The sequence below is a fragment of the Crocuta crocuta genome, unplaced genomic scaffold, assembly GCF_008692635.1.
Source record: "Crocuta crocuta isolate KB4526 unplaced genomic scaffold, BGI_CrCroc_1.0 scaffold469, whole genome shotgun sequence".
Lineage (NCBI taxonomy): Eukaryota > Metazoa > Chordata > Mammalia > Carnivora > Hyaenidae > Crocuta > Crocuta crocuta.
Window position 1 is genome coordinate 137944 of NW_027531907.1, and position 26618 is coordinate 164561.

A 26618-nucleotide genomic window follows, 5' to 3' on the forward strand; every position below is an offset into this window, starting at 1 on the left:
CATGGATCTCTCTGATGCTAAAATCTCTCATATATTATGCTAATGTCTTAAAACTGGCAACCTGAATTGTAAGAGTCATCCCTAGACTTGGGTTTGGTACATAGATCTCCCTTAGTATACCCACTGGACTGCTTTCATGGCTCTGTGGTATTTATGACATGAGAGAAAGCTTCTAATCCATACACTTTCCCAACACTCCAGAGATGAGATATAGCTGCATTGAGGTTCTGGTTGTCTGGTGAAGTTGTTTAGACTTATCCTGGAGAGGAGGAACAAAATGAACCCCTGTTGAGTAAGGATGAATGGAAGCAAAATGGAAAGTGTAACGGGGATGAAATGACACAGACTGGATAGCATCTGCCTCTTATTATAGTAGCTTCTAACAGTATTTTTCTTATTTCAAAAAAGAAAAATGATCAGATGACCTCGACCAGTTGATTGTCCCTTCAGGGTCCAGGTCCTATCAGAATGAGCAAAACCTGTCCCTCAGCATTGTCCTGGGAAAGACTTGCATATGAACTAGCATTATTAGGGTTATACTTGGAGATTTGGTTGATCCTAAACTCCTCACAGTTTAGATGACTCAAGTTGAAAAATAACTGAAACTCCTTTAAAAAAATCACAATTTGTACAATGCTTTGAACAAAATTTGAAATGCAGTTAAGGTGCATATGAGTGGCTCAATCAGTTAAGCATCCAACTTTTGATTTCAGCTTAGGCCATAATCTCACAGTTCATGAAATCAAGCTCTGCACTTGGCTCTGCACTGACAGTGCAAAGCCTGGTTGAGATTTTCTCTCTTCCTCTCTCTCTCTCTCTCAAAATAAATAAATAAACTGTTTAAAAATTCAGTAATAAAAATCTCAGTCCCATGTTGACTTTCAAGATGAATGAAATGGTGTCAGGAAGATATAAGTAATTATGGTAAACATATTCTGCTGAAAACTCAAGTAAAAATATGGAGGTTGAAAGCTAAGGCAAGGATGCATCCCTTAGCTATAGTCAAAACCCTTCCTGTTGGATTCTGCACCAAAATTGCCTGTTTCAATTAATACCTAAACAAACATTTATTTCAGAATTTCTTTATTAGAAAGCACCAACCTTGCTGGGCTGGTTTTGTGGATATTAATTTCATGCACAAATGAAATCTCTATTTGCTTTTTTCTAGGTGAAAACCTATTATATCCCCATAGTTGCCAGAATTTTTTTTTTAAATCATGGAAGTAAATTTTATAAAATTATATTCTGACTTATTAAGATTATTATATAATCAATGTCTCATGAATCTGAATGAGTAAGACATAGATCCCAAAAATCGACTAGACAAATTTTCTCAATGTAGTGCTCACATGAAAAAATAACAACAACAACAAACAGTTGATTTTTATCACTAGGATACTGCTGCAGAATGAATGTAATGAGAAGAGACAGACATAATTGTCTTCCTCAGTATCAAGGTAACTAAATCAGTATAATATATCAGTTTTATTCTTCTATTTGCCCAGAGAAAAACAAGAGGTAATTAGAAGGAATCAAACTATAAAAAATATATAAGAAAAAAATTTAAAGGATTAAAAAGTACAAAATATCCAAGAAGATAAATATCATATAGCTCTTTTCAAAGAACCATTATTGGGCTGCCTGTGTGACTCAGTAGGTTAAACAGCCGACTTCGGCTAAGGTCATGATCTCACAGCTCAAAGGCTCATGAGTTCTAGCCCCGGATTGGGCTCTGTGCTGACAGCTCAGAGCCTGGAGCCTGCTTCCAATTCTGTGTCTCCCTCTCTCTCTGTCCTTCCCAGGCGCATGCTCTGTCTCTCTCTCAAAAATAAAACAGAGTGTGGCAAAGTTCAAGCCTCAGAGTTCTTTCAAAAACAATAAAGACTTGATGGTAAGCAATTAAGAGGAGGCTGATAGTTCCATGAGAGTAACAAAACAAACTAGGCCAGCTGGTTTACCAGAAGGAACTAGAGAAAGAGACAACTAAGAAGTCTATTACAGTCGGGGGGGCGGGGGAGTCTGAAAAACTACCCCTTTGAAGGGAATTAAATGTAACTGGATTATTCTGACTCAGGAATTGTCAGAAATTTATGACCCAGGAATTGTCAAAAACAATAGAGCAATAATTTGAGAAGTAGTGAAGCCTAACAGCTATGTGTGATATCAACATAGACAAACCCCTTAACAGGGAGATCAGGAAAACAGACAAAAAGAGTAAAACAATGTAAAAAAATATAAAATTTAAAATTTGTACATAAATAATAACTTCTCAATATTTACACTAAATATAATTGGAATAAACACATCAGTTAAAAGGTGGATTTTGGCCAAATAAATTTTTATTAAAAATATTTTCCAACTATATGCTATATACAAGCAATTCAACTTAGATTCTAAGATCCGAGTACATTGAAAATAAAAGGATGAAAAAAGATATGCAATACAAACATAATCAAAAAAGGACTGACGTGGCTATGTTAATATGAGACAAAGTTGACTTTAAAAAAAAATGATTTCGGGGCGCCTGGGTGGCTTAGTCGGTTAAGCATCCGACTTTCGCTTAGGACATGATCTCGCGGTTCATGGGTTCGAGCCCCGCGTCGGGCTCTGTGCTGATTGCCAGCTCAGAGCCTGGAGCCTGTTTCAGTCTGTGACTCCCCCTCTCTCTGACCCTCCCCTGCTCACGCTGTCTCTCTCTCTCTCTCCTAGAAATAAATAAAAAATATTTAAAGAAATTAAAAAAATAAAATAAAATAAAATAAAAATGATTTCGGGGCACCTGGGTGACTCAGTCGGTTAAGCGTCTGACTTCAGCTCAGGTCATGATCTCATGGTTCAAGCCCCGCATCGGGCTCTGTGCTGATGGCCAGCTCAGATCCTGGTGCCTGCTTCAGATTCTGTGTCTCCCTCTCTATTTGACCCACCCCTGCTCTCGCTCTCTCGCTCTCAAAAATAAATAAAAAAATACTTTAAAAAATTAAAAATAAAATAAAAATTATTTCCAAAAACAAAGAAGAATATTTATAGTGGCTTCATATAAACAGAATCAGCAACAAACCTCCAGTGAAATTAATTAACAGCCAGAGTTGTTAAAATATGTTATCTAAATCTTTCATTTACCAAAAACAGAGGAAAGTATAATCCATACTTTATAGGGGAAAATAGCCAATAGAAATTGCAAGGGGGCACAGATGTTGAATTCAGAAAAGACTTCAAAAAATTTTGAAATATATTCAGAGAACTAAAGGAAGTCAACTTTAAAATTGTAACAATATTGCCTTAGGTAGAGAATCATAACAAGATTAAAGTTATTTTTATTTTTATTTTTCATTACTTATTTTTATTGGAAAGAAATATGAGCTTTATTCAGGAGGCCAGCCACCTGGGGAGAAGTGCAGCTCTGTGGCTTCTCCCTGGCCCAGACATTTTTATTTATTTTTTTGTTTCTTGATTTTGTTTTGTTGTTTATATTGCGCCCAGAGTTGTTTTAATTTTATTTTACTTTTTTTAGTAGTTTATTGTCAAGTTGGTTTCCACATAACACCCAGTGCTCATCCCCACAAGTGCCCCCCTCTATGCCCATGACCTCCCTTCCCCACCCTCCCATCGACATCAGCCCTCGGTTTGTTCTTGGCATTAAAGAGTCTCTCATGGTTTGTCTCCCTCCCTCTTTCCCACTATTTTTCACCTTCTCCCCCATTGTCCTCCGTTAGGTTCCTCCTAATCCTCCTATACATGCAAACATATTCTATCTGTCCTTCCCTGCCTGACTTATTTCGCTCAGCATACGCCCTCAAGTTCCATCCATGTTGCAACACATAGCCAGATTTCATTCTTTCTAATTGCCATGTAGTATTCCATTGTATATATAGATAAACCACATTTTCTTGATCCATTCGTCCGTTGATGGACACTTAGGCTCTTTCCATGTTTTGGCTACTGTTGAGAGTGCTGCTATGAACATTGGGGTACATGTGCCCCTATGCATCAGCACTCCTTTGTCCCTTGGGTAGATTTCTAGGAGTGCTACTGCTGGGTCGTAGGGGAGTTCTATTGTTAATTTTTTGAGGAACCTCCACACTATTTTCCACAGGGGCTCACCAGTTTACATTCCCACCAACAGTGTAGGAGAGTGCCCAATTCTCCACATTCTCGCCAGCATCTAGAGTCCTCTGATTTGCTCATTTTAACCACTTTGACTGGTGTGAGGTGGTATCTTAGTGTGGTTTTGATTTGTATTTCCCTGAAGAGGAGGGATGCTGAGCATCGTTTCATGTGTCTGTTGGCCATCTGGATGTCCTCTTTGGGGAAGTGTCTGTTCATGTCTTCTGCCCATTTCTTCAGCGGATTGTTTGTTTTTCATGTGTGGAGTTTGGGGAGATCCTTAGAGATTTTAGATACTAGTCCTTTTTGTGATTATGTCATTTGCAACAATCTTTTCCCATTCTGTCGGTTGCCTATTAGCTTTATGGATTGTGTCCTTTGCTGTGCAGAAGCTTTTAATCTTCCTGAGGTCCCAATAGTTCATTTTTGCTCTTGATCCCTTGCCTTTGGGGATGTGTCAGGTAAGAAGTTGCTGCGGTTGAGGTGAAGGGGGTTGTTCCTGCTTTCTCCTCTAGGGTTTTGATAGTTTCCTGTCTCAAGTTCAGGTCCTTTATCCACTTTGAGTCTATTTTTATGTATGGTGGGAGAAAATGATCTAATTTCATTCTTCTGCATGTTGCTGTCCAGTTCTCCCAAAACCATCTGTCAAAGAGGCTGTCTTTTTTTCCATTGGATACTCTTTGCTGCTTTGTCAAAGATTATGTGGCTGTAAACTTTTGGGTCCAATTCTGAGTTCTCAATTCTATTCCATTGGTCTTTGTGTCTGTTTTTGTGCCAATACCATACTGTCTTGATGATGACAGCTTTGTAGTAGAGGCTAAAGTCTGGGATGGTGATTCCTCCCGTTTTGGTTTTCTTCTTCAATATTACTTTGTCTATTTGGGGTCTTTTGTGGCTCCATACAAATTTTAGGATAGTTTGTTCTAGTTTTGAGAAGAATGCTGGTGCAATTTTGATTGAGATTGCATTGAATGTATAGATTGCTTTGGGTAGTAATGACATCTTAACTATATTTATTCTTCCTATCCGTGAGCATGGAATGTTTTTCCATTTCTTTGTGTCTTCTTCAATTTCCTTCATAAGTTTTCTATAGTTACCATCATACAGATCTCTTATATCTTTGGTTAGGTTTATTCCTATATTTTATGGGTTTTTTTTTGTAAAATTGTGAATGGGATCAGTTTCTTGTTAAGTCTTTCTGTTGCTTCATTGTTGGTGTATAAAAATGCAACCGATTTCTGTACGTTGATTTTGTACCCTGCAATTTTGCTGAATTCATGGGTCAATTCTAGTAGGCTTCTGGTGGAGTCTGTTGGGTTTTCTGTGTAGAGTATCACGTCATCTGCGAAAAGTGAAAGTTTGACTAAATCTTTGCCAATTCTGATGCCTTACTCCTTTTGTTGTCTGATTGCTGATGCTAGAACTTCCAGCACTATGTTAAACAACAGCAGTGAGAGTGGACATCCCTGTCATTTTCCTTATTTCAGGTGGAAAGTTCTCAGTTTTCCCCAGTTGAGGATGATGTTAGCTGAAAGCTTCTCATAGATGGCTTTTATGATGTTTAAGTAAGTTCCTTCTATCCCAACGTTCTCGAGGGTCTTTACTAAGAAGGAAGGCTGTATTTTGTCAAATGCTTTTTCTGCATTTATCGACAGGATCATATGGTTATTCTCTTTTCTTTTGTTAATGTGATGTATCACATTGATTGATTTGTGACTATTGAACAGCCCTGTAACCCAGAATGAATCCCACTTGATCATGGTGGATAATTTTTTTATGTGCTGTTGAATTCTATTTGCAAGTATCTTGTTGAGGATTTTTGTATCTGTATTAATCGAGGATATTGGCCTTTAGTTCTCTTTTTTTTTGCTGGATCTCTGTCAGGCTTGGGAATCAAAGTGACGCTGGCTTCGTAAAATGAATCTGGAAGTCTTCCTTCGATTTCTTTTTTTGTTGTTGTTGTTTGGAATAGCTAGAGAAGAATGGGTATAATTCTGTTTTAAATGTCTGGTCGAATTCCCCAGAGAACCCATAGGGCCAAGGGCTCTTATTTGTTGGGATATTTTTGATAACTGATTCGATATCCTCACTTCTTATGGGTCTGTTCAGATTTTCTATCTCCTCCCGTGTGAATTTTGGTAGTGTGTTTAGGAATTTCTCCATTTCTCTAAGTTGTGCAGTTTGTTGGCATATAATTATTCATAGTATTCCCTGATAATTGCTTGTATATCTGAGGGGTTGATTGTAATAAGTCCTTTATCATTCATGATTTTGTCTATTTGGGTGCTCTCTTTCTTTTATGAGAAGCCTGGCTAGAGGTTTGTCAATTTTGTTTATATTTTCAAAAAACCAACTCTTGGTTTCGTTGATCTGTTCAACTGTTTCTTTGGTTGCTATATTGTTTATTTCTGCCCTGATTTTTATTACTTCTCTTCTCCTACTGGGTTTGGGGTACTCTTGTTGCTCTCTTTCTGGTTCCTTTAGGTGCGCTGTTAGGTTTTGCACTTGCACTTTTTATAGTTTCTTGAAATAGCCCTGGAGTGCAATGTACTTTCCACTTAGGACTGCCTTTACCACATCCCATATAGTTTGTATTGATGTATTTTCAATTTTATTTGTTTCCATATATTTTTTAATTTTGTTTCTATTTGCCTGTTTGGCTCATTCATTCTTTAGTAGGGTGTTCTTTAACCTCCATGTTTTTGGAGGTTTTCCAGACTTCTTCCTGTGATTGATTTCAAGTTTCATAGCATGTGATCTGAAAGTGCACATGGCATGATCTCAATTCTTTTATATTTATTGAGGGCTGCCTTATGTCCCAGTATGTGTTCTCTCTTGGAGTACATGCCATGTGCACTTGAGAAGAAAGTGAAATTCATGGTCTCAGGATGTAGAGTTCTAAATATATCTGTCAGATCCATCTGGTCCAATGTGTCATTCAAGTCCCTTGTTTCTTTAGTGATATTCCTTCCCGTTGATCTATCCATTGCTGTCAGTGGAATATTAAAGTCCCCTGCTATTAGCACATTCTTATCCGTAAGAGTGTTTCTGTTTGTGATTAATTGTTCTATATATTTAGGTGCTTCCGTATATGGTGCGTAGACATTTATAATTGTTAGTTCTTCCTGATGGATAGACCCTGTAATTATTATATAATGCCCTTCTTCATCCTTTGTTACTGTCTTTACTTTAAAGTCCAGTTTGTCTAATATAAGTATAGCTACTCAAGCTTTCTTTTGATTTCCAGTAGCATGATAGATATTTCTCCATTCCCTTACTTTCAGTCTGAAGGTGTCTTCCAGTCTAAAATGAGTTTCTTGAGACAGCAAATAGATGGATTTTGTTTTTCTATCCATTCTTCTACTGTATGTCTTTTGATTGAAGCATTCAGCCCAATTACATTCAGTGTTATTATTGAAATATGTGGGTTTAGAGTAATTTTGTCGTTAGTGGGATTCATGCTTGTAGTGGTGTCTCTAGCATCTTGCATTCCTTGCAACATTTCCCTCAGAGAGTCCCCCTCAGGATTTCTTGTATGCCTGGTTTAGTAGTGACAAATTCTTTTGATTTTTGTTTATTTGGAAAATCTTTTATCTCTCCTTCTATTCTGAATGACAGGCTTGCTGTTTAGAGGATTCTTGGCTGCATATTTTTTCTGTTCATCACATTGAAGATCTCCTACCATTCCTTTTTGGCCTGCCAAGTTTCAGTATATAGGTCTGTCACCACTTGATAGGCTTCCCTTTGTATGATCGGGCCCTTTTCTCCCTAGCTGCTTTCAAAATTCTCTCTTTGTCCTTATATTTTGCCAGTTTCACTATGATATGTCGTGTAAAAGATCAATTCAAGTTACGTCTGAGGGGAGTTCTCTGTGCCTCTTGGATTTTAATGTCTGTTTCCTTCACCAGCTTGTGGAAGTTCTCTGCTATAATTAGCTCAAGGACTCCTTCAGCGCCTTTCCCTCTCTCTTCCTCTTCTGGAATTCCTATGATATGTATATTGTTCTGTTTGATTGCATCGCTGAGCTCTCAAACTCTCCTTTCATGTTCCTGGATCAGTTTATTTCTCTTTTTCTCAGTTTCTTCTTTTTCTATAATTGTGTCTTCTAAATCACTTATTCTCTTTTCTGCTTCTTCAATCTGTGCATTGGATGCGTCCATTTTATTTTGCATCTCATTTATGACATTTTTTAAATTCATTACAACTATTTTTAAGTTCCATAGTCTTTGTAGCAATAGTTTCTCTTTTGTCATCTATGCCTTTTTCAAACCCAGTGATTAATTTTATGACTGTTGTTCTAAATTCTTGTTCAATTATTTTGCTTATATCTGTTTTGAGCAGTTCTTTAGCTGTCAATTCTTCCTGGAATTTCTTTGGAGGAGAGCTCTTTCATTTCATCATTTTGGTTAGCTTTCTATCTCTTATTAGTTTAAAAGCTTGTTATGCAATCTGCACCTGCGAGTACTGTTGTACCAAAGAAGGCTTTTGACTGCCCAGGGCCTGTCGGTTCAGAAAGTGTTCTTTGAATGGTCTCTCTTGGTCGCTCTTGTTAAGTCTTGGTTATTTTATTTTCCTACTCATAGTGGTATTTGGGACTCTCCATCAAGTGCACTTTGGCTTGTTTCTTGAGGTAGCCCTGAAAAAAAAAAAAAGAGACAAACACACAGGGAACAAAGGCACACAAATGCACAGACAAATCCTACAAACACGCAAACCAAATGGAAAAAAGAAAAAAAGGAAGGGACACATAAAACAAAGAGGAAGGAGGGAAGACAAATAATAATAAAAAAATATATAAAAAGAAAAAAGAAGAAAAGAAAAGAAAAAGGAAAAAGCCCAATAGACAAAGGAAAGTCTAAAGCCTAGAACCAGAATTCCCAGCTACAAATAAAGAGCCAGGTGTATGCAGTGCTGGTGGAAGAGCATATACAAAGAGAGAAATGACAGGGTGGGGAGGAAGCGAAACTGGAAATGAAATGAGCAGGCAGAAAGACTCTGAAGCTTAATTCAGAGAGAGAAAGAGGGGAATATGGTTGGAGAGGAGGCGAGAGAAATGATGATACTACTACTCACAGAAACTATATAGTCTGATTACTCCAGAGAGAGAGAGATAAAAAGGTAGCAGTGGAGGTGTAGAATATACATCTACAGAATGAATTAAATGTGACTGTTTAAGCAAGCCAGTGACCAGAATTAATCAGGGCAGTGCATCCATGTTGGTCTTGTCCTGGCTCTGGTTAAATGAAAGAAAGAAAGAAAGAAAGAAAGAAAGAAAGAAAGAAAGAAAGGCTCTCTTGCAGGGATGGGCATGGTTTGGTCCAGTGCAACCTGCGGGGGTCCTGCCTTGTTGGTTGTGGGCAGTAAAGTGGCAGCGCCCCAGTCCCTTCTCGAACCAAGCACTGCAACTCACTCTTTGGGTGTGATCTACCTGTTTCAGGGGTAGGTTGTGCTCTATATCCCAAGCCAGGCTTCATTTCCAGATCTTAGTCCGCACACCCCATTGATATTTCCCAAAATACAAACTCGCAGGCGAGTCCCTCAGAGCAGTTTCAAGCCTCTAGCTTCCCCCCTGGGGCTCCAGCCAGGCCAGAAGCACAGCGTCATGGCTTCAGGCACTGCTACCATCCCCTCCAGGTCGAGCTGGCAATTGAAGATCAGTTTCTCCCGGGGTTGCCTAGGACAAGTGTTTCCGCCTAGGGTCAGCTTGACAACAAGAAGCTGGATCCCTCTCTGTCCCGAGCTGAGGTTTTTCTCTTCTCCAGCGACAGGAACAGTGTCTTGAGCAGTTTCCTCCACTCTTTATTTTTTTACCCCTAGACTCACCACAGTTCCCACAAAGGGGGATCCCCCCTCCCTCTGTGTCTCCGTTCCCAGTCCGATTTTATCTTTCCCAGTCCACACTCACGCTTTAAGGTTTTCTCAGTGGACTCTGTCTCCTTTTCCTCCCAAATTCCTGGCTTCTGTAAGGGTTCCTATGGCCTCAGGCCTTCTCCCTTTGAGAGATGGGGACGAGTGAAATGTAAGGAGCCCCCTACTTCTCCTCCATCTTCTAAAGTAATTTTAAAAGAATACAATGGATATTCTGGATTTGAAAATCACTAGTGAAATAAAAAATTCACCAAAAGAACTCAACAACAAATTTGACAGTACATAAAAACACTCACTGAATACTTAAGTTTATCATTAAAAATTATTGCTCTGAAGAACAGAAAAAAATTGAGGAAATATGAACAAAATGAAGAACTTTAGGACATCATGAAGCAGATAAACATGACTATGATAGTAATCCAAGAAAGAGAAGAAAATAATACAATTTAAAGAGAAAAAAAAGAGGAGTAATAATGTAATTGAAGGAATAATAACCAAAAGCTATTCAAATAATCAAGCTTGATTTTTTTAAATTAGTCTATACATCTGAAAAGCAAAAACAAAAACAAAATAAAACAAACAAAAACACAAGTATAATAAACACCAGGAGATTTACACCTAGATGCATCATATCAAACTACTGAAAGACAAAGACAGTCTCAAAAGAAAGATGAATCAATATGAGTAGAAGAAAAACAGTATGATTAACGGCTGACTTCCCATAAGAATTAATGGAGGCCAGAGTGCAGCAAAATGACAGACTTGAAGTGTTGAAAGAAGAAACAACTAGAAACCAAAAATCATATATTGATTCAGGAAAATTATCCTTTGTAAATGAAGGCAAAATAAAGCCATTCACATACAAAGATCAATAGAATACATTGCCAGCCAACCTGCTCTACAAGATACATCAAAGGAACTCCTTTCAGGCTGACACCAAATGGCAACTTAAATCTGTGCAGAGAAATAAAGAGCCATGGTAAATGTAAATATACATACATACATATATATATGAGTATTAATATATATGGATTTTCTTCTCTCTGTTTAAAATACATTGCATAAAATAATAATTATAAAACTATGTTAGGCATATAATGTACATATAACATACTTATATATGTAACAAAACTCAAAGGAGGGAGGAGAAATTGGAGCCATTTTGGAGGAAGGTTTCTATATTTTACTAGAAGTAAATTACTATTAATCCAAAATAGACTGTAATAAATTAAGATCCACAGTTTAACTCCTACTATAACCAATAAGAAAACAATTTAAGAGACACCTGCGTGGCTCAGTAGGTTACACATCTGACTCTTGGTTTTGGCTCAGGTCATGATCTCACAGTTCATGAGTTCAAGCCCCATGTTGGGCTCTGTGCTGACAGTGTAGAGCCTGCTTGGGATTCTTTTTCTCCTTCTCTCTCTCTCTCTGCCCTTCCCCTGCTCACATTCTCTCTCTCTCAAAATAAATAAATAAAACCTTTAAAAAATAATTCAAAAAAGGTGTAAAGAAATAAACAAAAAAGAAAACATAAAGGGTACAAAAGAAAATATTTATTTACACAAGGAAAGCAGCAAAGGAGAAAAAAGAATAAAATATAAATGTGACAGCAAAAACATATAGCAAATTGGCAGACATAAACTCAAGTATAAAATAACTTTATTACATGTGAATGGATTAAACATTTCAATCAAAAGAAAAATCATCATACTTGATTTTCTTTAAATGATAGCCCATGCAAACAGTAAACAAAAAAGGGGCTGAAGTGGCTATATCAATATCAGTCAAAATACAATCCAGGACAAAAATATTTCTAAAGAAAATGAAGGACATTTAATAATGATAAAACATCAATTCATTTGGATATAACAATTATAAAATATATATGCTTAACAGTAGATTTTCAAAATACAAAACAAAATGAACACATTTGAAAGAAAAAGTACACAATTCAACAATAATGACTTCCATATCTAATTCTCAAAAATTGACAGAACCACTACCCAGAATATCTATGATATGTAGACTTAAAATTATTAACAAGCATGACATATCTGACATTTATAGTATACTCCACCAAACAAAAGGAAAGAACACATACTCTTCAAGCACAAGTGGAATATTTTTCAGGAAAGACCAAATTTTATTGAGACCAAACAAACCTCATTAAAGTTAAGAGGACTGAAATGATGGAAAGCAAAATTGAATTAAATTAAAGATAAAAATAGAAGGAAGTATGGGCAAATCCTCAAATATTTGGAACATAAAAAGCATGCTTCTAAATAATCTATGATTCAAAAAAGAAATTATAAGAAAAATTAGAAAATATTTTGTGCTAAATGAAAATGAAAGATAATACATGTAATTTAAGGAATTAAGAGGAGTGGTTCTTGGGGAAAATGTGTAGCTTTAAATGCCTATATAAGAAAATAAGAAAGACTTCAAGTCAATAACCTAAGGTTCCACCTTAAGAACCTAGGTGGGGAAAGAGAACACTAAGTCAAGAGCAAGTATAAGAAATGAAATAATGAAGGTTAGAGGAGAAATCAATGAAATCGAAAACCAAAACACTATGGACTGATTTAATGAAGCTAACATTTGCTTTTCTTTTAAAAAGATCAAGAACATTGTCCAACTTTACCTATATTGGTCAAGAAAAAAAGCGAGATAAATCACCAAAATCAGAAATGAAAGCAAGGCATCACTAATGCCATTACAGAAATAAAAGTATTATAAGGCAATACTATTAACAACTTATGCCAGAAATAATTTAAATTAAACAGACAAATTTTAAAAGATAAAAATTGTTAAAATTTATGCAAGAAAAAAGAGAATATCTGAATGACCAAAGAAACTGAATTAGTAAAACAAAAACAAAACTTTCCCACAAATTAAATTCCAGACCCATATGGCTCACTGACAACCTCAACTGATTATGAAAAACAATCCTTTACAAACTCTTTTACAAAGAACAACTTATTCTACTGTACTCATTCATCATTATACTGATACAGAAGCCAGAGACATCACATAAAAATAATAATACAGACCAATATCTCTCATCAATATACAATCTGATTTTAACAATTTATTATACACCATGACCAGGTGAGATTTATCCTAGGAATTCAGAATAAATTTAGCATCTGAAAATCTATTAATGTAGTATACCATATTAATATATTCAAATTAAAAGTCACATGACCATCTGAATAGATCTAGACAAAGCATTTTTCAAAAACCAATAAACATTTCTGATAAAAATTTACAACAAACAAGATATATTGGAACTTTCTCAACCTGATAAAAAATATTCTATTAAAACAAAAACAAATACAAAACCAAACAGGGCACCTGGATGGCTCAATTGGTTAAGCGACCAACTTCGGCTCAGGTCATGATCTCATGGTTCATGGTCCAAGTCCCGCATCAGGCTCGGTTCTGACAGCTCAGAGCCTGGAGCCTGCTTCGGATTCTGTGTCTCCCTCTCTCTCTCTGCCCCTCCCCACTCATGCTCTGTCTGTCTCTCGAGAATGTATAAACGTTGAAAATAAATAAATAAATAAAATAAAACCCTACAACAAACATGACACATAATAGTGAAAAACTGAGTGCTTTTCTCCTAAGCTCTGGAACAAGGTATGGCTGTCAATGTTCACTACTTGTATTCAACACTGAACTGGAAGTTCTATCCAACAAGACCATAGGAAAAAAAAAGAGAGAAGGAAAAATGGAAAAAGAGGAAGGGAAAGAAAATGAGCTAGTTAGATGCATTCAAATCAGAAATGGAAGAAATTTAAATGTCCTTATTTGCAAGTGACATAAAAGAAAATTCTAAGGAATCCAAAAATAACTACAAGACTAATAGACGAGTTCAGCAAGGTCACAGGATACATCAATATAAAAAATTAGTTGTATTTCTATATAATGGCAATGTACATTCAGAATCAAACCATATATTTGATGAAAGATTAATATACAGAATATATAAAAGACAATTATCACTCAACAACAACGACAAAATCCCAAATGAAAACTGATGAAAAGACCTGAAAAGAAAGTCACTGAACATATAAAAATGGCTAATAACATGATGTTGAATAACACAATGAGATACCACTTCACACCTATTAGAATGTCTATAATCAAAAAGAAAGGCAAAGGGTGATAGTGAGAATGTAGAGAAACTGGAAAACTATTATAATGCTGGTGAGAATGTAAATTCATATAGCCACTGTGAAAAGCATTTTGACAGTCTCTTAAGAAGCTAAAGTTATGATAAAACCTAGCATCTACCTCAAAGACATTAAAACATGTTCCACATGAAGACTTATACATGAATGTATACAAATGTTTATGATAGTAATATTCATAATGTCCAAAATTGAAAACAATAAAAATATTCATCAAATGGCATCCACAAAGTGGAATACTATTCAGTAATAAAACAAATGAACTAAAATACATACAAGAACATGGATGAACCTCAACATTATTATCATTATTCTAATTTTAAAAAGCAGACAGAAAAGACTATCTGGTATATGATTCCTTTAGATGAAATGTATAGGAAAGGCAAATCAATAGACAGAAAAATTAGTGATTTTCAAAAGCTGGGACCAGGAGCTAGAATTAAATGTAAATGGACACATGAGATCTTATTTGGATGATGGAAATGTTCTAACTTTATTAAAAATCATTAAATTGTAAACTTAACATGGGTGGATATTATGATATGTAAATTATACCTCAACAAAGTTGTTTTTAAAATTCCATTGCTTACTACATCAATAAAGTGAAGTATAAAATAGGGGAAAATATGACCAAAACCCAGATGAGATAGCATTTTATGCCTGGAATAAACATCTAATCAGGAGTAAACATGTAATCAAGGCAGAGACTTTCAAAGTCCAATCATGGAAACAGTAACCAGAATTTTCCCCTCCACATTCTATGTGTTCAGTGTAGAAAAAACACTCAGAACAAAAAAAGCTGAAGGTTTTGAGTGGGGAACTGAAGACTTAGAATGTAATTCACAACTCCCTGACAGGCTTGGAGGGACTAAATGAGTGACTTGATTACATCTACACAATCCATTAGGAGTAAAGACATAGGTTACAAAACTTCAAGGGCCTTGTCTTAAAGACAAATGGGGGAGGGAGGAAGTATCAAAGTTCTATTCCACAGAAGAATTAAAACCAAATGGGTCTACCATCAGCAAGTTAAGTTAATTAATGTGAGACATTTGGCACACTTGAGATACCCTTTAGGGGGTAGTATTTTTCTATTTCAGCAAACCTTGTATTTGAGGAGGATTCAAGTTCATAAATTGAGTCTCAAGACTGAATAATAATGTGAATAATTTTTTGAATAAATTTCATAAGAACTATTACTAAAATAATATATATTACTCACTCTTTTCTTTGATGTAGTCTTTTTCATAACAGAATATTTAAATATTACACAAAATTAAATAGATCATCAAGATATTATCCTGTCAATTTGCTGTAACAAGTCACTCAGCTTTAAATGCAACTTAAAGCAAATTCTACTTTATGGAAAATGAAATTAGAGCAAGTTTATAAGTCACAAAGATAATATTTAAAGACAGCAACCAAATAAACAATTTTACTGGAAAATATTTAAGTGACTGAAATAAAACCTGGTTTAACTTAAAATAGTCTATTTACTCCCCATGAATATGTGGAAAGACTACAGACTTAGGCTTTTTTCATTCACATAATAAAGTATGAAATATAAAAGATAAAATATTATGTTGCAAAAATTCTGAAGTCTTACCTCCATTAGAACAAAGAGTGCTGCAAAGAACAGAAGAGTTGCCCATTCCACTCGGTGTAGAATTATCTCAAAATCATGGACATCAGCTAAAATTAGCAACCAAATGGCACCAAGAATAGCAATCCACCCTGAAAAATAAATAAGTAGACATACAGACATAGATGTAGTTCAAATGCTATCACACTAAGTATTTATCTTCTGATTGTTTTCTTTATTGAAGTAAATTTATATTCTGCAAACTGAACATATTTAAAATGTACTGGGTGCCTGGGTGGCTTAGTCAGTTTAGCGTCTGACTTCAGCTCAGGTCATGATCTCATGGTTTGTGAGTTTGAGCCCCACATCAGGCTCTGTACTGACAGCTCAGAACCTGGAGCCTGCTTCAGATTCTGTCTTCCTCTCTCTCTCCCCCTTGCCCACTCACACTCTGTTTAATAAACATTTAAAAAAATTAGTGTACAATTTGTATTTTGGCTAATATATATATACCCATGAAACCAATTATCAATATAATGAATATATTCACTACACTTAGCATTTTTTAATGCCCATGTTCTTATATACCCTCTATCTGCCCCTGTTACCCTACCCTACCCCCAGGAATATGTCTTTTCTTTCACTATAGATTAGTTTACATTTTCTATATTTTTTATAGATGCAAGTATACAACGTACATTCTTTTGTCTGACTGCTTCCATTTCAACACAACAATTTTAAGATTCTTCAGTGTTGGTGTGTAGCTCAATAGCTCATTATTTTGTGTTGTTTAGTAGTATGCTATAGTATGGCTATGCCACAATGTACATATCTATTCACTGTTGATGGGATGTTTGGATTGCTTCCATTATTTGACTATTACAAATGAATGTGTTATTAGCTTTCATATACAATTGTCTGTGTGTACATGTTTTCAGTTCCCTTGGGAAAATACCTAGGAATGGAACAGTTGGACCATATGACAGGTTAATATTATAGGATGTTTGTTTCAAGAAACTATGAAACTATTTTCCAAAATGGTTGTAACATTTTAAAACACTACCAATAGTATATAAGAATTCGAGTTCCTCCAGATTTTCAACACTGGGTCAGCCTTTTTTAATGTTAGACATTCCAATGAGTGTGAAGGGTATTTATTGTAGTTTCAAATTGCATTTCTCTAATGACTAATGATGTTGAGCTTTTTTGCATAGATTTTATTTTGTGAAGTTTGTGTTAAAATAGTCTGCACATATTTTAATGAGTAGAGCAAATAAAATCCAAAACAAGTGGGAGGAAAGAAAGAATAAGGATTGGATCAGGAATAAGTGAAATAGAAAAATATTAGAGAAAAGCAATGCACCAAAAGTTGGGTCTTAGAGAAAATCAATAAGATTGATAAACTTTAGCCAATCTGAGTAAGACAAAACATGAGAAGGCAAAATTTGCCAATATCAAGAATAGGACAATGGCATGTCTATAAATTCTACAGACATAAAAAGAGTACTAGTTTTCTATACCTGCCATAACAAATTGCCACAAGTGTAGTGGCTTAAAATAAAATCTACTTCTTATATCACAGTTTTCATATATCAAAAGTATAGCGGGCTCAGCTACATTTCTGACTTCATCAAGGCAAAATCAAGGTGTTGGCAGGGCTGAATTCCTTTCCGGAGACTTCAGGAGAGAATCTGCTTTCTTATTCATTCAAGTTACTGACATAATTCAATTCCTTACAGCTATAAGACTGAGGTCCCAATTTCCTTGCTGCTGTCATCCAAGAGTTATTCTTGGCTTCTAGAGGTCACTCAAACTTCCTGGCTCAGGACGCCCCCCCCCCACACTTAATCTATCATCAAAGCCAGCAATGGTAGGTGAAGTCCCTATCAAACCTCAAACTGACTCTTCTGTCTTCAACTTCTACTTTTAAGGGCCTATGTGGGGATGCCTGTGTGGCTCAGTCGGTTAAGTGTCCCACTTCAGCTCAGGTCATGATCTCACGGCTCGTGGGTTCGAGCCCCGCGTCGGGCTCTTTGCTGACAGCTAGCTCAGAGCCTGGAGCCTCTTTCAGATTCTGTATCTCCCTCTTTCTCTGACCCTCCCCTGCTCACGCTGTCTCTCTCTCTCAGAAATAAATGAAACATTAAAAAATTAATTTAAAAAAGGGCCTATGTGAGTACACAGAGTCTATCTACATAATCTAGGAAAATCTCCTTATATTAAAGTTTATAACTTTAATTCTACCTACAAAGTCCCTTTGTCACAAAACATAACATATACAGACATTAACATCAGGAATTAGAGTAGAGACATCTTTGAGGGGTCATGTATGGATTAATTTGGAAATAGCATTTTAACAATGTAAGGTCTGCTGATCCATGAACATGGCCTATATCTCCATTTATTTAAGTCTTCATTGTAAAGATTTTCCTAATAATGTTTTGCAGAAATCCAAGCTATCTTTTGTATAGAAATTAATAAACTGATTCTGAAGGTCATGTAAGAATGCAAAGGACTTAGAATAGCCAATACAGCCTTGAAAAAGAAGAGTAATGTTGAAGAATACACATTACATCATATTAAGATGTGTTATAAAGCTACAATAGTGAAAACAGTCTATCTTGAATCAATATAATCAATTTGTTCAATGGAGAATCCAGACATATACCCATATATTCATGGTCAATTGATATTCAACAATGGTTCAATGACAGTTCAGTGAAGAAAGAGTAGCAGTACAAATGTTGGAACAATTCGATATCTGCATACAAATAAAAGGCTTTTTTAAACTCTGATCTATTCATTTAATCATATTAACTAAGTAGATCATAGGCCTAAATGTAAATTTTATAACTCTAAAATTTATAGAATAAAACATAGAAAAGTTTCTTTGGAAGCAAACCATGAGAGACTCTTGAATGCTGACAAAAACTGAGGACTGATGGATGTGGGGGGAGGGGGGATGGGCATGGAGGAGGACACTTGTGGGGATGAGCACTGAGTGTTATGTGGAAACTAATTTGACAATAAACTATTAAAAAAAAAAAAAAAGAAAGAAAAGTTTCTTTGTCCTTGAGAAAGTTTTGTTGTATACAACGTTAAAAGCATGATCTATAAAGAAGTTTTCATTATTTGGACTTCATGTTTCTGAAAAGTAGCTATTAAGTAAAGGCAAAGACAAACCACAGACTAGGACAGAATATCCAGAAATTACCTATGTATAAAGGATTCATATTCAGAAGATATTTCTAAATTTTTTCAAAACTTAGCAATAACAAACAACTCCATCAAAATGGAGAATGTTTTGAACAGACACCTCACCAGAGAAGATATAAGGATGGCAAACAAGCACATGAAAATATTCTCAATATCACTAGTCATCATGAAAATATAAAGTAAAATGATATGGCTTTCCACTATATACCTTAGAAAGTGTAAAAGCAAAATGAAAGACCAAACTAATCATGGACACATATATGGAGGAACTAGAACTCTAATATACCGCTGGTGGAACTGTAAAATGTTACAGCCACTTTGGAAAACAGTCTAGCAGTTTTTAAAAACATTTCCAATAAATCCATCAACTGTCCAACCACTCCACTTGTAGGTATTAACCTAAGAGAAATTAAAGCATAGGATGAAAGAAAGAATTGAACACAAATATTTATTGTGGTTTTTGTTATAATAGTACAAAATGAGAAACAATCCAAATACACAACAACAGGTGAATGGATATACAAACTCTGATATAACCAATTCATAGAATACTACACAACCAATAAAAAGAAGGAAATATTGGAATACACTACCACATGGATGAATCTCATGATAATTAGGCTGATAAAAGAAGACAGAATAAAAAATATTACATACTATATAACACTTTTGCATAAGACTCTTAAAAATGCAAATGTCAGGGGCGCCTGGGTGGCTTAGTCGGTTAAGCGTCCGACTTTCGCTTGGGTCATGATCTCGCGGTTCGTGGGTTCGAGCCCCGCGTCGGGCTCTGTGCTGACTGCCAGCTCAGAGCCCGGAGCCTGTTTCAGTCTGTGACTCCCTCTCTCTCTGACCCTCCCCTGCTCTCTCTCTCTCTCAGAAATAAATAAAAAAAGGTTAAAAAAAATGCAAATGTCAGGGTGCAACATATTATAGTTCATGGGTCAAATTTAGCCCACTGCCTGTTTTTGTAAATAAATTTTTATTGGAACACATCCACAGTAATTCATTTATATATTTTCTATGGCTGCTTCAGCACTACAACAGCAACATCCAGTATTTGTGGCAAATGGTACGGCCTTCATTGCCTCAAATATTTACTATCTCTGGCCCCTTACAAATCAGTTTGCCAAAACCTGATCTATAGTAACAGAAAACAGATCAAAGATAGCTTGGGGAGAAAATGGTGAGGGGAAGATGGTGGCAGAGAATGAGGACTATAGGCTTACCTCATCCTATGAATACAAGTAGATAACTATCAAATAATCCTAAATAACCCCCAAATCAAACTGAAGACTGGGAGAACAAACTCCAAAACTAAAGACAGAGAAGAGGCCACAACCAAGAAGGTAAAAAGCACAGATATGTGGTTTGTGAGAGAAATAGATTATGATCCTTGTGGTGGGGAGGGAGCCACAGTTATGGAGAAGGGCAAGAGACAAACTAACACACAGGAGCATCCACACTGGGAAGAGAAATCTCCATAGAAATCGACTTGAAAGTGAGAGGAGTTGAAGTTTATGAGTTCTTGCGACGAGTGGGGCTTACATCTTGAAATTCTGAAGGTCAGTGGGCTTGGCTTGAATAGAGCCAAGAGGGCACTAGAGCCATTCTTGGAAAGGAGGCCAAGCAAACAGCCCACAGACATACAAAATGGAAACAGCAATCTGAAGAGTGCCTAAAGCACAGAGTGGAAAGGTTATTTGCCTATCTCAGAGCATATCCCAGAGAGACAGCATTCACAGAGAGATCCATCTGGGAACAAAGGAACTGGCAGGTATCATTTTCCTCCCCTGCCCTCAGCATAATAAGTAAGCATAGGCCACCTGTGCTTACCAATGCAGTGCCAACACTCACTACCTCACTTGCTTATACTAAGTCCTGCCACTACCCTCGCTCTGGTGGAAATGCCCTTCCAAGTCATGCTTGCCTCAGGTCAGCACCTGGGGCCCTCTCCCCACAGAAGACATCCTCAAACCCCTCCTGACATCACATCTCCTGACCAGAGAGTTTTTCAGGGCCCCACTATGGCAGCAGTGGCAAGAGGTCTCATTTCATAAGCAGACCAGAGCACACTTAGTTAAAACATGCTACGTTCAGCTCAGAGGACAAACACTGCTCATAATAGACAAAGACAGCCTCTGCAAACAACTAGCCTGAAGGATAAAATGTTCAGGACACAAACGCATAATGCATACAGCACACATTGGACACACTCCCTTAAGTGCTTGGACCTGGGGAACAGGGTATACAACAAGGTACAGCGATACAGAAACCCTTCTTCATAAGGCCATTACCCTTAAGAAGAAGAGACATGCCTGACTTTTATAACACAGAGAAACAGACACAGAGACTTAGAAAAAATAAGACAGAGAAATCTGTCCCAAATGAAAGAACAGGACAAGGCCATTGCCAGAGATTTAAGCAAAAGCAGATATAAATAACATTATTGATGGAGTATATAAAGCAATGACCATAGGATATTCACTGGACTTGAGAAAAGATCAGAAGACATCAATGAAACCCTTAACATGGAGATAAAAAGAATCAAAGATGAAGAGTGAAATAAATGAGATTAGAAACACAGTAGATAAAAGGAAAAGAAGGCTAGAAGAAGTAGAGAAATGAATAAATGACCTAGAAGACAGAGTAATGGAAAGTAGACATGCTTAAAAGAGAGAGAGAGAGAGAAAGAAAACAATTATCCAAAATGAGAAAAGACTTAGGGAACTCAATCACTCCATCAAATATAATAACATTCATATTATAGCAGTTCCAGAAGAAGAAGAAGAGAGAAAAGGGGGCAGAAAATGTATTTGAAGAAATTACAGGTGCAAACTTCCCTAATCTGGGAAAGTAAATAGATATCCAGAACCAGAGGCACAGAGAACCCCTAACAAAATCAATGAATACGCTAGAAATATGCTAGAAATATATAAACTACCAAAAGTGAAAGAAGAAATAGAAAATTTGAAAAGACTGAAAACCAGCAAAGAAATTGAATCAATAATCAAAAAACTTCCAACAAACAGGGAAGGAACTAAGCTGGCAGCATAGTTGGAGGAATCTAGGCTTCCTTCATCCATTGGACACAGCTAGATAACTATCAAATCATTCTAAATATCCCAGAAATTGATTTGACGACTGACAGAACAACATCCACAACTAGAGGGATGGAAGAAGCCACATCAAGGAAAGTATGAAATGCAGAGATGTAGTTTGGGGGAGAAATGGATCATGTTTGCTGTGGAGGGGAAGGTACCCTGATCGCAGGGAACAGTGAGAGAGAGAGTGGAGCTCACAGGGATATGCATAAGGAGGATACTTCCACAAAGCCATTGGCTAAGAAAACTAGAGGGGCTGATTTTTGTGAGCAACTAGTGGAGCTCAAAGACTGGAGTTTTAAAAGTTGGCAGGCTTGGCTGGGATAGTGCCCTGATTGTGCTGCCCTACTGGGGAGAAGGCCCAAAAGCAACCACAGAGTAGATGACACAATCTGAGTATGCTTAAGAAGCACAGGGAGAGACAGTTCACTTTGCTTACAGTGCATATGTGAGAGGTGTCATTCTCAGAGTCACCCCTCCAGGGACAAAAACCTAGTGGGCATCATTTCCTTCCCCCGTCCCTCAGCCCAGGCGCAAAGACACCTGCGGAGGGTGGCTAACTTGGACACTGGCTGTTTTAGCCTGCTTTGCTCCAAATACCACACCCATGAATTCTGGTGTGGGACTTCTTTCTCCTTCAAACTGTCATCAATCCCACTGTGGCAAGACCCTCCCCAGAAGAACAACACAGGTCCCCACTACACCAGATCCCTAATATTTGGAGTTTTAAGTCAGCAGACTTGACTGACAAAAACCCCAAAGCGTACTGTGCTGCTCCATGCAGGCAAGCAAACTGGAGACAGTGAAAACAGCAACCCAAAACACACCTGTGAGGTATGAGGGGAAATTATTCACTTTTCTGGGAGTGCTTCCCTGAAAGCAGCAAGCATGAAGTCCCCTCTCCAGGGACAAAGTAGCTGGTTGGTGCCATCACTCTTCCCCACCCCTCAGCATAAACCAACTTGAATAGACAGCACAGCGCCAAAACTGACTGCCTAACCTACTTAAACCACATTCCATGCTCTGCTGGGACTGCTTTTCTCAGGCAAGTGTGCCTAAGAATCAGTGCAGTGGGCCTCTTCCCCAGAAGACCATGCAAAAACCCCCGCATGTACCACATCTACAAACCACAGAGTTCTGCAAGCCTTCATTTCTAGTGGAAGTAGCTCCAGATCTCATTTAACAACCAGACCATAGCATGCAAAAGAAAGAACAAGAAAAAGTCATGGCCATAGATCTGTTTGAAACAGATATAAGTAATATATTTGATGTAGAATTTAAAGCAACTATCCTAAGGATACTCACTGGGCTTGAGAAAAGCATGGAAGACATCAGGGACATCCTTACCACAGAGATGAGAGAGTTAAAAAACAACCAGGCAGAAATGAAAAATGCAGTAAGTCAGATTCGAAACACATTGGATGTAATCACCACAAGGATGGAAGAGGCAGGGGAACAAACAAGTGATATAGAAGATAGAATGAACATGAACAAAGAGAGAAAAAGGACTATGGATCACAAAAGTAGATTTGGAGAACACAGTGACTCCGTCAAATATAATAGCATTCATATCATAGGAGTCTCAGAAGAAGTGAGAGAAAAGGGGCCAAACGTTTATTTGAGGAAATAATAGCTGAAAACATCCCTAATCTGGGGAAGAAAAGAGACATCCAAATCCAGAAGGCACAGAGAACCCCCATCAAAATCAATAAAAGCAAGCCAACACCAATATATAGTATAGTTAAATTTGTCAAATGTAGTGACAAAGAAAAAATCCTAAAAGCAACAGAAAAAGTCCCTACCTTATAAGGGAAGGCCCATAAGGTTAGCTGCAGATCTCTCCACAGATATCTGGCAAACCAGAAGGGAGTGGCATGATATATTCAACGTGGTGAATGGAAAAAATCTGTAGCCAAGAATACTCTGCCCAGTAAGTCTATCATTTAGAATAGAAGAGATAGTTTCCTAGACAAATAAAAACTAAAGGAGTTTGTGAGCGCTAAACCAGCCCTTTAAGTGGGAAGGAAAGACCAAAAGTGACAAAGGCTAGAAAGGAATAGAGAAAATCTCCAGAAACAACAAAACATACAATTTTTAAAATGACATTAAATACATTTCAACCAATAATAACTCTGACTATAAATGGACTAAATGCTCCAAACAAAAGATACGAAAGTCAGAACATATTTTAAACACACACACACGCGTGCGCACACACACACACACACACACGACCCATATATATGCCACCTACAAGACTCTCATTTTAGAACTAAAGACACTGGGGCACCTGGGTGGCTCAGTCAATTAAGTGTCTGACTTTGGCTCAGGTTATGAGCCATGATCTGTACTGACAGCTCGGAGTCTGGAGCCTCCTTCAGATTCTGTCTCTGTCTCTGCCCTTCCCAAACTCACGCTCTGTCTCTCTCTCATTCAAAAATAAATAAACATTAAAAAAAAATTTTAAAGAACTAAAGACATCTGCAGACTGAAAACGAGGAGATGGAGAAACATTTGTCATGCAAATGGGTGTCAAAAGAAAGACAAAGTAACAACACTTATTTTTAAAAAACTAGATTTTAAACCAGAATATAACAAGAGATGGAGAAGGCTATATTGTAATAAAAGGGACTATCCAAACAAGAAGATCTAACAATTATAAATATTTGTGTCCCCAAGTTGAAACAATCAAATATATAAAACTAATAACAAACATAAAGGAACTCATTGAAAATAATACAATAATAGTTGGGAATTTTAAAACCTCATCTACACCAATGGACAGATTATCTAGGCAGAAAATCAACAAGGACACAATGGCTATGAATGACACACTGGACCAGACAGACATAACAGATATTTTCAGGACATTTCATCCTAAAGCAGCAGGATACATATTCTTTTCAAGTGCATGTAGGACATTCTCCAAAATTGACCATCTACTAGGTCACATATCAGGCCTCAATAAGTACAAAAAGATTAAGATCATATCATGCATATTTTCTGACCACAATGCTATGAAACTTGAAGTTAACCACAAGAAAAAATTTGCAAAGACTACAAATACATGGAGGTTAAACAAAATGCTACTAAATCGTGAATGGTGAACCAGACAATTAAAGAAGAAATAAAAATATGCCTAGACACAAATGAAAATGAAAACACTATGGTCAAAATCCATTTGGAATGCAGCAAAAACAATCCTAAGAGATAATTATATAGCAATACACGCCTATATCAAGAAACAAAAAAAAAAATCTCAAGCAACCTACCACACACCTAAAGTAACTAGGAAAAGAACAACAAACAAAGCCTAAAGACAGCAGAAAAAGGAAAATAATAAAGATTAGAGCAGAAATAAATGATATAGAAACTGAAAAGACAGTAGAACAGATCAATGAAACCAGGAGCTGCTTCTTTGGGAAAAGTTAACAAAATTGATAAACTCCTAGCAAGACTTATCAGAAAAAAAAAAATAAAAAGGATCCAAGTGAATAAAATTACAAATAGGAGAGGAGAAATAACAACCAACACCTCAGAAATACAAACAATTATAAGAGAATATCATGAAAAATTATATGCCAACAAATTGGACAACCTGGAAGAAATTGATAAATTTCTAGAAATTTATATGTATAAACTACCAAAACTAAAACAGGAATAAATAGAAAATTTAAACAGACCAATAACAAGCAAAGGAATCAAATCAGTAATCAAAAGTCTCCCAACAAACAAAAAAAGTCCAGGACCGGAGGGCTTCACAGGAGAAATCTATTTTACCAAGCAGTTAAAGACAAGTTAATACCTAGATCATTTTCTCACACCATACACAAAAATAAACTCAAAATGGATAAAGGACCTGAACGTGAGACAGGAAACTATCAACACCCTAGAGGAGAAAGCAGGAAACAACCTGCTTGACTTCCACCGCATCAACTTCTTATTTGACACATCCCCCAAACCAAGGGAATCAAAAGCAAAAATAAACTATTGGGACCTCATCAAGATTAAAAGCTTCTGCACGGCAAAGGAAACAACCCACAAAATGAATAGGCAACCAACGGAATGGGAAAAGATAGTTGCAAATGACATATCAGATAAAGGGTTAATATCCAGAATCTATAACGAACTCACCAAACTCCACACCCAAAAAACAAACAACCCAGTGAAGAAATGGGCAGAAGATATGAACAGACACTTCTCCAAAGAGGACATCCAGATGGCCAACAGACACATGAAACGATGCTCAGCATCCCTCCTCATCAGGGAAATACAAATCAAAACCACACTGAGATACCACCTCACGCCAGTCAGAGTGACTAAAATGAGCAAATCAGAGAACTCTAGGTGCTGGAGAAGATGTGGAGAAACGGGCACCCTCCTACACTGTTGGTGGGAATGTAAACTGGGTACAGCCCCTCTGGAAAACAGTGTGGAGATTCCTCAAAAAATTAACAATAGAACTCCCCTATTACGCAGCAATAGCACTGCTAGGAATTTACCCAAGGGATACAGAAATGCTGAGGCATAGGAGCACATGTACCCCAA

The 26618-nt window shown here is 36.8% G+C and overlaps 1 protein-coding gene across 1 annotated transcript in view; it reads right to left on the reverse strand.

Annotated features, from left to right (window-relative positions):
• Positions 1–26618, reverse strand: part of OCA2 (OCA2 melanosomal transmembrane protein) — a 354024-nt gene that overhangs the window by 89829 nt on the left and 237577 nt on the right. The window contains exon 19 of the mRNA XM_077774607.1: positions 15775–15860. Within this exon, the coding sequence (XP_077630733.1) occupies positions 15775–15860 (86 nt within the window). The remainder of the gene's footprint in view (positions 1–15774; positions 15861–26618) is intronic.